General features: G+C 40.2%; 1 protein-coding gene across 1 annotated transcript; it reads right to left on the reverse strand.

The window, feature by feature from the left end:
* Nucleotides 1-4013: 4013 nt before the first annotated feature.
* On the reverse strand, nt 4014-11722 carry thumpd1 (THUMP domain containing 1). Its single transcript, XM_020922158.2, has 5 exons — nt 11283-11722; nt 8258-8435; nt 7455-7540; nt 7211-7373; nt 4014-4925 (listed from the first exon to the last, which is right to left on the reverse strand). The coding sequence occupies exons 1-5, from the start codon at nt 11484-11486 to the stop codon at nt 4579-4581; spliced, it is 978 nt and encodes a 325-aa protein (XP_020777817.2). The 5' UTR covers nt 11487-11722; the 3' UTR covers nt 4014-4578.
* Between the last annotated feature and the right edge of the window lie 1096 nt (nt 11723-12818).

Below are 12818 nucleotides of genomic sequence, written 5' to 3' on the forward strand. Positions count from 1 at the left end.
TTAAGACTCTTAAAAACACTCATTAAAATGTTTAAATGGATTCTAAAATGTACAGGGAGGCAATGCAAGGATTTAAGATTGGGAGTGATGTGGTCCCTGCGCTTTTTTCTAGTACACACACACGAATCACCATGAACCACTGGACCACTGAGGATTACACACATATAACACACATGGGAATAGAAAAGTTCTACCATTTAATGTTGAAAATCACAGTATATTGTCAAAAGAAAGAAGATTTTTTTTTTTTTATTATTATTAGTGCAATATCGGAATAAAGTATCTATTGAGCTTACTCCTTACTTCCGGGGTTTTTGCAAACCGTCTAGTGTATTCTGATTCCTGACCTAGTCACTGAAGAGAAATGGAATTGAGTGGAGGCACTAGGTAGTACTCCAGTGTCCCCATCAACCCAAAACATGCACCATAGGTTTCCTTTGGGTGCCCCATGTGCTGCCCACTGCTCCAGAAGGATGGGTGAAATGCAGGAATTTTTGTTTTGTTTTTCTGTACAGATTATTTGTACTGTTATTGGCATCTAAACCTGCTCTTGAGTACTTCTGCTTTGGTATTTCATGATTTAGAACTTAAAATAATGCCTAATTATATAAATGAATAAATAATCAAAACCTAATTTCTCAGAGCTCTCCACTCATACCCTTTCCTACTCCACCCTCATCTGGTCATCTTACCTCCTTGGGTGATATTACTTTGCCTGGAATATTCCACATTATGGCATTAGATTTATATATCTAGTATTAATCTTTTTATTCATGAAAATACCTTTATAAACATGTATTCATACTGTGAATGGGGTCTCCACTCCACAGATCTAACGTAGAAACTAGGCCTGGTGGCGTCATTAACTTGTCACCATCTACTATAGCTGGATATGTTTAATATCATACTGTGGAACATTCTGCACAGCTCTAGTGTGTCAGAATGAGCTGAACAAATGTTCTATTACAATAATGGTCCTAATAATACAAATTAGCACACACGCACACACACACACACACACACACACACACACTGACTTGTACAGTATCCTCATTTGTATGAGTGCTGCACAGGCAGAGGTTTAGGGCCTAACTTTGCGCGCTAATTAGCTCACCTGCACGTTCGTTAGCGTGCCGTTAGCTGCCTGTTAGCTCCCTGTTAGCTCGGGAGGGCTCAACTAACGAGATCCAGGTCACACCGCAGTCCACACACACTGCACACACACTGCACACAGCACACACACTGCACACAGCACACACACTGCACACAGCACACACACTGCACACAGCACACACACTGCACACACACTGCACACAGCACACACACTGCACACAGCACACACACTGCACACACACCGCGACACAGCCTGAATACGAAGCATTATTTACCCACACAAGTGTTAAACAATAAGAGCCGAATAATGCTGCCGTACGACGCACACTGTACATAAGTGGATTTGACAGAGCTCAGACAGGCTTCATTAAGGTGCACAGGTTTCATTAGGGTGCATAGGCTTCATAAAAGTGCATAGGCTTCATTAGAGTGTATAGGCTTCATTAAGGTGCATAGGCTTCATTAAGGTACTTAAGCTTCATTAAGGTGCATAGGTTTCATTAGGGTGCATAGGCTTCATAAAAGTGCATAGGCTTCATTAAGGTGTACAGTAGGGTGACCAGATTTTCAAAAAAAAAAAAAAAAAAAAAAAAAAATGGGACGTCCCTGGTTTGGTTGGTAATAATCAAACTGTGAAACTGTGAATGTAGTTAAGGAAAATTGTTCTGCATTCGGCACTCACGTGAGTCAATAAAGTCACATTTTCTTTGTGTTTTTCTCATTTTTAAGCATCTTTTCTGTATTTGACCTAAACAAAATCACTGGTTTTGGATAAATCTGCTGGGGCAGGGGACACAGGGCTTAAAACTGGGACTGTCCCAGGGAAATAGAGACGTCTGGTCACTCTGGTGCAGGAGTGGAAAATTATTTTTTCCATGGGGCCACATGAGAAACAGAAAATATTGTGGAGGCCAAAATGCTTAACTCAGTTCTGCATAATATTAATTATATTTCTTTATAAAAAGCAGTAAATAACATTGGTTTTAAGAGCATATGTCATGACCAAGCAATGAAAGTGTGGTTGTCTAACAAAAAAAATCCCAGTTTTGAGCCATGTGTCCCCTGTCCCAGCAGATTTATCCAAAACCCGTGATTTGTCCCAGTTTTTTACAAGAAATCTCCCTAGTGTCCTTCTTTTTGACAAGTGTGATCCCTGCCAGTAGTAAAGAGGAATGTATATTGATATTTGTTTAGATAAAATACAGAAAAGCTGCTTAAAAATTACAAAACAAAAAGAAAATGTGACTATACTGACTCACATATCCTGAATGGGCCGAGTGCAGAACAGTCTTCCTTAATTACGCACTCGTTTCACAATTTTACTATTACCAACCGCCCCTAACAAAGAGTGTCCCAGATTTTTATTTTGAAAATCTGGTCCTATTTAAAAAGAACATATCAAAAATAAAAGCAATGCAGCATGGCTGAATCCATGCTTTGGATAAAATGAGAAAATATGTTTATTTTTTATTCTAGATGAGCTGAAACAAGCCGGTCAGAGTCACTCAAAAGGCCGTGTGTGGAGCTGGAGCTGGACTGTGCCCAGGTCTGTCCTAGTGTGTATCATTAAAGTGTATAGACATCATTAAAGTGTATAGACATCATTAAAGTGTATAGACATCATTAAAGTGTATAGATATCATTAAAGTGTATAGGCTTCATTAAAGTGTATAGGCTTCATCAGGAAACATTGGCCGACTATTATTGTACTTTTCAGTGTTTAATCAATTTCAGGACAGTCCAAATTCTTCTGTAAATATGCAGATAGTGTATGATGGGCTTTCAGTGTTGGGAAGTAAGTGAATCCATGTACTGAGAATACATATTCAGAATAGTAGTTTGGAGTAAGTGATTTCTGGTACAGTTACTTTTTCATTTAGTGATGATATTCAGAATACAGTTAGGAATACATGGCGATACTTGATCACAAAATTTTGCCTTCAAACTGTGCAGAATGAGTGAGAAAAATATGAAACACTGCTTTTGTGGTACGTGCAGGTGAGATTTTAACTTTTTCTGATCAGTGATAAATAAATGCAGACCTAACAGTGAAATAAATATAAAGCTGTTTTTAATCCCACGTAGTGTTTTTGCAATATCATTTATGTACAAGTATTGTAAGTATTCAGAATACAGTGCTCTGACTGGACCATGTGTCAGACGATGTTACAAAATACATTTTAGTGCAGGTATTCAGTATTAAGTATTCTATAACTAAATACATTTTCAAAGTGTTCTTCCATCACTGCGGACATTGTCATTTCTGATGATCAGGGACATTATCAGCACATTTATCATCTGAAAAGTACATGTGAAATATAATGAAATTTAACTTGCTGAAGAGTATATAAAATCAAAAGGGTGTTGACATTTTTGACCATTCTCTAAATAAAATTAATCAACATTTTGTTCACATAGACACGATTTTAAATTTGATATATTTTCTTATGACAAAAAGCTTTTTTTTTTAAACAAATGGTGCAGTTGTATTGTTAGAAAAATCTAAAAATCTGTTTTACTTAGTTTATTTTAGCAATAAGCCATGATATATATAATTTATTTTCTTTAGGCTACAAAGAGTTACAAAGCTACAAAAAGTCTAAAGTTTCTGCTCTAAAACGCTGTTATGATCAGAGAAGACCAACACCATTCAATAGCATTTGGAATGAATCATTTATATAATATGAAATTTGGGGAAATGGCCATATAAGAAAAATAAAAACATTGCTACAAACTTGAGCTCACAAAACACTAAAACTGGACCCGCCCCTGCTTTTTGATATTTGATATTAGACATATATATTCTCTTGATATATTCTCTTGCTATTGTGTAAAGGTAAAGTCAGTACTGCAGCAGTCGCACTCAAACTGAAACATGGTGTAAACTAAGAAAACACAGACAGGTTTAGAAACATCATTTATTTGTGGGGCCTTGGTTTGAAATAAAGATTTACCGAGCAAAAGAACAGAGACGGACATTTTTTATTAAAGCGTGGACTGAATTTGACCCATCTGACCACGTCTGCAAACAAGCGGAGGGAGTTTAAGAGTTTATTATTAAATATAGTGTTTGTAATTATTTGCACCAAAATACAGATGAAATGATTCTTCAATGACTGACTGTGTGACAGTTTAATAGAAATTCAAAATAATGTAAAACAACATGACACTATCAATCAGAAATGGAACTTATTTACTTAAAAATGTTGCCATGTACCAACAAAAAAAGTTGCCAAAACACAGAAATCATACACACAATTCTAAAACAGGTGTCCAAAATCTGTTACTGGAACTGAGGTGAAGTAATACAAAAATGCCTACCTCACATTTCCTGCTATTCTATTTTTGACCACTAGTAGGAGTAGTTGCTGATTCTATTGTGCATTCAGTTCATCTAAAACGCAAACGCATCATTCACACTATTTTAAATTAACTAAAAATCACTCCACTTAAGACTCCGGTCAGTCACTCTCCCTCAGCCGTGCCTGTGTGCTCGTCTGTGCTGTGCCTGTCCTCTGCCGTGTCCTCGCCCTCCGGATGCTCTGAGTTCTCCTCCTTTTTCGTCTCCTCCTTCGTCTCCTCCTTCGTCTCCTCCTTCGTCTCCTCCTTCGTCTCCTCCTTCGTCTCCTCCTTCGTCTCCTGTGGTTTGGCAGTGTCCTCCTTGACCACCTCCTGGACGTTGTACTTCCTGAACAGTGTGTAGTCCCTGACTACGCTGACGCAGCACACCGCTTTGATCACCTCCACGATGATGGTGAGCTCGGGGTTGGTCAGGTCCACTTTGTTCTTGGGGTTGAGCTTCCCCACCAAACCTGTGCGAGACCAGGACACAGCCTTATTAAGAGGAATTTGTATATTATATGCTGTAATCAAGTCATGTAAAAAGATATATTGTATAAGCTCTGGTTGAGATCTAAAAAATGCTCATGAACTCATCATGGTGAATAATTAGGATGTTCTGAATGCATAAGAGATGTGAGGAGGAATAACTTTGGATGACTGCAAACATAAAATTATATAGTTCAATTTTTCATGTTTTTGAGAAATCAGGTGCAGCACCAGTAACAAGTTAAAGCTGCTCAGTGGCTCTTTTCACGCTTACAGCACAAACCAGGAAGAAGTTTGGAAACATGTGATGACAACTTCCGGTGTAGTTCTTGACACTGGACTCACCGTGCGACTGATCAAACCCACTGAAGTAAATGTGATCAGTGGTAAAATGAAGACTGCAGACGTATGTGCTGTTTGAATCATCTGGAATTTGTCCCTCATCTCTTCTAATCACATGTACCAGTGCACTCAGAGTTGTGTGTCAGTGGGGAAATGATGAAAACTGAGGGATGGATGGAATTGTTGATTAACTGGACATACCAAAACACTACAATGACATGGAGATGAAGAAAACTGGGACATTTTTCTCATTTTTCATGTCAGACTTACTGCTGTGAACAGAGTCCGCTATTGCATGTTTCCAAACGTCTTCTTGATTTGTGATGTAAGCGAGAACAGAGCCTGTTGCAGTGAGAGCTTTTTTATTTATTATTAATTAATCATTGCATTTAAACAGCGCCTTTCAAGATACTCAAAGTGCTTTACAGTTCATTATTCATTTACTCCACACTTGGTGGTGGTAAGCTACTACTGCAGCCACAGCTGCCCTGGGGCAGACTGACGGAAATGAGGCTGCCAGTCTGCACCATTGTTCTCTCTGACCACACACACACACACACACACACATACTCCACTTTCATACTAGGCAATGTGGGTAAAGTGTCTTGCCTAAGGACACAACAACAATCTTTGTGACTGGCGCCCCCCTGTGGCTCCTGATTTTCCCAGTGTCTCCCAACCAAGTACTAACCAGGCCCAGACCTGCTGAACTTCTGATATCTGATGGGATCAGGCTTTGAGAAGACAGTATGGACAAGACGGAGCAGGGTTACATTCTTTTAAAGTCCATCCATAATAAATGACTATAGCCAATTATTGTGCTTAAATTGCCTCCTCTGCACAGGTCAGCAACATCACTGCTGGCAGTCTTTGTTTTTTTAGCTTGATACAAACTGCTTCTGCCCCAGTGCACCAGCAGATGCAGTCCAGAACCTCTCTTGAGGTTATGTACGAGCACACCCTGAACCATGTGCACTCTGAGGAGCTCAGGGACCGGCCTCCTGCTGGTGCCCAGAGTCATGACTAAACACGTGGAGTCAGCGTTTCAGATTCATGTGGCTAAAACCTGGAACATTCCTCCTGAAGATGTGAGACAGACCTCTGCTCAGGCTCAGAACACAGTTTTCATTTTTAATTCCACACTCTTCTGTCTGTCTCTGTGTCTGTCTCTGTGTCTCTCTGTCACTCTCTCTCTCTCTCCTCTGTCCCTCTCCGTCTCCCTCTCCGTCTCCCTCTCCGTCTCCCTCTCCGTCTCCCTCTCCCTCTCCCTCTCCGTCTCCCTCTCCGTCTCCCTCTCTGTCTCCCTCTCTGTCTCCCTCTCTGTCTCCCTCTCCCTCTCTCTAATTTTATGATGATTATTTATGTTCTTGATTAGTTTGTATTGAGATTTTAATGTATTTCTTATTCTGTAAAGCTCTTTGAATTACTTTGTGTATGAACTGTGCTATACAAATAAACTTGCTTTGCCTTTTTGGTGTTTTGTACAAATGTTTTAGGGCAATGGCCCTAAAACTATACGGAAAACGAGTACTGTTTTCCATATAATCCAGTTCTTGTACTTTGAAAATCTTACTTTAAAAGGTGCACTTTGTAATATCTGCTACCTGATTGTTTGTTTGTTATTGCTCTGCGTGGTGTATTCCACAGTAAGACATGAAACCTATCTCTCTATCCTATCTATCTCCATGGAGACAAGTAGGTAACTAAACTAAAATTACAGGTCAGATTTGTACAGAGACGACAATACTCACATTAAAATATTTGTGCTTTTTAAGGCATTTCTTTAGCAATAAAAACATCTGTAATTTAATAAACAAAAGATCGATATCTTTAATGCCATTCTGTGACACAACATCTCCATGGCGACAAGCATGCGGAAGAACCTTCAAAAGAAAGTTACACAGTGCAAGTTTGCGGGCAGACATACCTGCGATGGCCTTGATGATGTCCTCCCTCTTGTTGTGGCTGCTGTTGCGGGCTTTGAAGACGATCTGGTAGGACGCAGCGTTGGGCGTTTTGAACCAGGGCTCCAGGAACGTGCTCAAGAACTTCAGCATGTCCTCCTGGAAGGCCTTGCATGTTCCCGTCACCTGCACATTTCAGTCAGTCATGTATGTTTCCTACTATCTCTGGTATCTTTGCGTTTGAGTATCAAGAAGCTGAGGACTCACCGGCAGCATTCGGAGGATCACGCGAGACTTCTTCTTCTTGGTGGTGTGGAGGTCAGACAGGATGTGGTGGACCAGTTTGTCGGATTCTGCAAGAGACGATTATCTTTCAGTAAATGGCTCAATCTTCAGTGGTCTGTTCTAGGGCTGCACAGTAAAATGTTCTTTTTTAAAACAGTTAATGCAACATCTACAAACAAAAGTCCTTCGTTTTACTTATAGTCTAAAAATGAAATGTTAAAATTTGTTCTGTTTTGATTCTTTGACATTATCGTTTAAAGAGGTTGGGATGGGCGATATTGCCACAAAAAAAAAAAAAAAAAAAACATCAAAACCATCAGAAATTTACCTTTCTATAAGGGTCTTGCTTTGTGCTCATGTATTGAAATAACAAAATAAACCACAAAAGGGCAGAACTTTAGAACCTTCATGTGTTCTAGATCAAACACAGGTAAGAGAGGATTACTGAGGTTGTTGGTGATGTGTCCCATGTGTGAGAGAGTTGGAAAGCTCCCTCATCTTGATTTAAAGTGTGTGTGCCTTGTTCCCTGAGTTCTATTGCTTCCTTGATCCGGTGTTTACATATTTTGATAGACTGACCAGAACTAGAATGGACTTTAAAATCTGAATAAACCAAACACTTACTTATTTAATTCTGGATAATCATTGTCATTAGGAATTAAGTATTTACATGGTCTTTTTTAAAGCGGAATTCATTTTTATTTAGAATTAATTTTTTTTTACTCAAAATGAAAGCTCTCATGTAAACGTGGTGATTGGTGTGACCCTGATCCAGTGAGTCTCACCCAGGTTGTGAGTCTTGATGAAGATGACGTTGTTGGCTCCGCTCTCCAGAGCCTGAAAGCGTCTCTGCTGTTTGGCCTGTGCTCCTTTCAGCTGCTCCACCTCCCTCTTCAGCGCCGCGTCCACATCCTCCTCTTCCTCCTCCTCGTCCTCCTCACTGCTGCCCTCTGTGGACTGGAGCTGTAACGAAGAGAAAGGGCATCAGGGGTTAGGAGTTTTAGAAAGACCTAGTGAGATTTGGATTTTTTTCTATGACCAATTCAAAACATTCACATGACAGTGTAGACATAGTGAAGGTCAGTTGAGGTGTCTTGCCCATGGACACAAGAGCATATGGATTTCTGTGAGTAGGATTCAAAAGTAAGTAAGAATGTATGTGAGCAATACAAATACCTAATACCTATACCTAATTCAATAAATGCAAGATACTTCAGAACATTCCCTGGCAAAGCAGTAACATCTCCATGGAGACAAGGAGGTAGTGGACCTTCTACAGAAAAAGTTACATGGTGCTCCTTTATAGAGCCCATATTACACATTTGTTAAAATGTGGTTTCCTCTTCTAAAATAGACCTGGAGTTGCATCTTGTTTCTTTCACATATGTTTAATAATAAAACCGTGCATATTTAGACTGCATATTTAAGTTCTTCCCCTAAACTGAAAACAATCTATTCCACCTTGTGATGTTATGTAGTATACAGGAAATGCTCCACTTTTTAAAAAAAAACCCTCCATACTCCTTCATTTGAATCAGCTGCATGATTTCTGCCATGGAATTTCCCATCTCCACTGAACAGAAGTAAAATCTAGCTGTTAACTTGAAAACTACCACTTCATGACATCATAAAATAGAACAGAGCATCTTGAGCTTTGGAGAGGTTAGCAGACTATTAATAAAGGATTACTTCAACATGTGTGAATGAAACAAATCAACTCCAGGACAGGTTTGTTTTTAGTGAGGTAACAAGAGTCATGGTCAAAAGCTCAAGAGTCACTTTTGCACAATATAGGTGTATAGGCGTACACTGTGTGATATTTTTGATCATTTCACTCAACCCCGGCTCAAATTGTACGACCAAATCACAGGGTTTAAAAGTTAACAGTCCATGACACTGTACAAACGACTTCAACAGAGTGAAACCATCACGAGAGGCAACTAGATTCAAACAGGTTTGCTATTCTTGTGACCTACGAATGCCGATTGGGAGCTGGTCATGAGGGATTAATTGGTTCTCTTTACCCTGACACGAAGCACAACACAATTAAGCCAAAAGTCGCCCGATAAGATCCACATTTGGACAATGTGTGCTCTCAGTCAGAGGCACAACATTTTGGAACAGTCTGCCACTCTCAATAAGAGAATCTCCAACTCTTGCCACCTTCAAGTCCTACTTAAAAGAGTGGCTAAAGAAAAAACAGACTTGTGGACACTTTTAGTATAGATTTGTTACATGTTTTTGCTTTGTTTAAATTTGTGGTGTTACCTGCCTAGGGACTACAGCAGTCTTGCTATAATCTGGCATATTTACACTGCAATGTTGTAGATGTTCATTAATATGCACTGTCCCTATTAAATAAATAAATAAATAAAAATAAGTGAAAAATCAGCAGAAAAAGGGCCAAAAATCGCATGCCGTACGCCCAGTTTTAGACTCACAGCTGCATAATGACATATTAACCTAATGTAAACAGTGATGACCTGCTACATGTTAATCATTTTGTATTTTGAATATTTATAATGACGAAATGTAGCAGAAAGTCTTCAAACTAAAAAGACTAAACAGGGAAGTCGTCAATAAATGTACTAACCTAAGACTACCCAGGTCTAAAGTAGGAACAACCTCATGTTTATCTAATAAAGCAGGACTAAAGAGGGATTCAGAAACAGATAACCCACATTATAAACCCAAACCAGGAGTAGTTTAGAACAGAAAGCCACCTTACAGACTGTAGATAGAACACCCCTACTTAAAGACACATGGTGTAACTTTTCTGATGGGGTCTGCTCCATGGAGATGCAAGTTATTGCTTTGCCCAGAATGCTCCATGCTCTAAAATTAAAACTATCTCCACGGATACATCTAATGAGACCTCCAAGCAAAATTACAGTTTAAATCTGTGGAGAGGCAGATTTTAAAGCACTTCCCAGCAAGAAAAACACCAATATTTGAATAAATGCTGGACAGGTTTGAATGTCACACCGTGGAGCACTCTAGTCCAAGTTAGGGTGACGAGACATCCCTATTTACCCGGGACAGTCCCACTTTTGAGTCCTGTGTCTCCTGTCCCAGCAGATTTATCCAAAACCAGTGATTTGTCCCAGTTTTATACAAGAAATGTCCCACCTGTCCCTGTTTTTGACCAATCTGATCCCTGCCAACAGTAAAGAGAGACAAAAACTCTCATTTGTTTAGATACAATTTTTTAAAAAGCTGCTTAAAAATGACCAGAACACAAAGAAATTGTGACAACACTGACTCGCGTGTTCATCATGAATGATCTCTGCATAACAGTTTTCCTTAATTTCACAATTTTATTATTAAAACCAGAGATGTCCTGATTTTATATTTTCCAATTCTGGTCACTCTAGTCCAAGCATGAACATCACCATGGAGTAACCAGAGAGCAGAACCCTCCACTAAAAAGTTACATGATGCATCTTTAAATGGAAAATATCGATTCCTTATGATCTTGTGTGGAGACTGAGCTGTTAAAACCTGGACAGAGAGAGTGCAGTGTGTGTGAAGAAGCAGAGTGTGTGTGGAAGCAGAGTGTGTGTGGAAGCAGAGTGTGTGTGGAAGCAGAGTGTGTGTGGAAGCAGTGTGTGTGTGGAAGCAGTGTGTGTGGAAGCAGTGTGTGTGTGTGTGTGTGTGTGTGTGTGTGTGTGTGTGCGTGTGTGTGTGTGTGTGTGTGTGTGTGTGTGTGTGTGTGTGTGTGTGTGTGTGTGTGTGTGTGTGTGTGTGTGTGTGTGTGTGTGTGTGTGTGTGTGTGTGTGTGTGTGGCTGATCTCCGGGCTCTTGGCTGACCTTCTCGGGGCCGTAGAGCCTGTCCGCGTACTCGCCGAGCAGGTTGAAGGCCTCGCTGGTGCACTTCCGCTCGTTCATGTTACAGGTGATGAGGACCCCCTGCATGCCCACCTCCAGCTCCCGGGACCCCCTCCAGCGCTTGCCCTGGCCGCCCCCGTAGCGCTTCTTGCCCCGCTTCCTGGACTCGCTCTGCCCGCCCGACATGCCGCAACGGAGCCGCCGAACGAGCTAGCACGGCGGGCTACACAGCGGCTCTCCGCGCGGTCCCTCTTCGGGCTCGGCTTCGGCGGGGTTCGGTGTGAGGTGGTCGTGGATGCGGTGGAAATGCGTAAAAGTGCGCGCTCCGGGCAGCTCCACACGTGTGCGCTCTGGAGGTTTGGAGATGAACGATCTTTACAACAACATACTGCGCGTACGGCGGCGGCTGAGGGTCAAACTACCGAAACCCGTGCGCGTTTTGGCCCCAACCACTGAGTTAATTACATTTAAGGGTTCATTTAGGAAAAAAAAAAAACGTTTCTGGACATCTGCCATCTGAATGAGTTATATAGCCGAGACCTACATGTGTCTTGTCATTTTGTCAGTCAGTCGTGTCAACATGAGAAAAGTTAACATGTCAGTTATTTCTCCTGTAGAGTGAGCACACGTCCCTGTTTACCCGGGACAGTCCCCTGCCTGTGTCCCCTGTTCCAGCAGATTTATACAAAACCAGTTATTTGTCCCGAATACAAGAGATGTCCCAGGTGTCACTATTTTTGACCAATATGATCTAAGCCAGGACTAAACTAAGACTAAACCAGGACTACATCAGGTCTAAAGCAGGACTATCACACTTTTTGTCTAATCTGATTTGTCATTTGTTTAGCCAAAATACAGAAAACGGTGTTTGCACTGCAAAAAGCTTTAGATATAAACACTTAAATTTATCAAGGACTTAAAAGGAGTGAAATTATCTTACTGCATGGACAGATAATTACTTGACAAGTTATCTTAAAATAATGTTCATTTAGACTAGAATTAAGCATCTCAGATTTAGTGAGTAGATATGAATACATCAGAAAACAAGATGAATAACCTGATAAAAGGTTTTCAAATCTTGGCCAGATCAGAGAAATTTGCAGTGTGCAAATGACAATAAAGCAAAAAAAAAAATAAAAATAAAAAGATTAATAATAAATAAATTTAAAAAAAATAAAAAATGCAGTAACAGTAGTTCCTCATATTATGACTGACACAAGAAAACACAATGTTTCATACTCACAACTGTTTTATTTCTACCAACCATCCCCTGTGTTCCCTGTCCCTGCAGATTTATCCAAAACCAGTGATTTGGCCCAGGTGTCCCTATTTTTGTCCAGTTTGATCTAAACCAGGACTAAACCAGGACTACATCAGGACTACTGCAATTTTTGTCTAATCTGATCCCCACTAACAGTAAAGAGGAACATAAACTGTCATTTGTTTAGCCAAAATACAGAAAACTGTGTTTGCAATGCAAAAAGGTTAAGATATAAACATGAAATCTATCAGTAAAAG

This window comes from Boleophthalmus pectinirostris, unplaced genomic scaffold (genome assembly GCF_026225935.1).
Source record: "Boleophthalmus pectinirostris isolate CB_2022bp ecotype Guang Dong unplaced genomic scaffold, ASM2622593v1 HiC_scaffold_22, whole genome shotgun sequence".
NCBI classification, from domain to species: domain Eukaryota; kingdom Metazoa; phylum Chordata; class Actinopteri; order Gobiiformes; family Gobiidae; genus Boleophthalmus; species Boleophthalmus pectinirostris.

What these genes read in the sequence shown, in the direction of transcription:
- thumpd1 (XM_020922158.2), bottom strand. Translation starts at nt 11,486, where the DNA reads ATGTCGGGCGGGCAGAGCGAGTCCAGGAAGCGGGGCAAGAAGCGCTAC. An exon ending in GGCTCTACGGCCCCGAGAAG is followed by an intron (nt 8,436 to 11,282) that starts GTCAGCCAAGAG and finishes TCTTCGTTACAG; the next exon opens with CTCCAGTCCACAGAGGGCAG. An exon ending in CATCAAGACTCACAACCTGG is followed by an intron (nt 7,541 to 8,257) that starts GTGAGACTCACT and finishes CGTCTCTTGCAG; the next exon opens with AATCCGACAAACTGGTCCAC.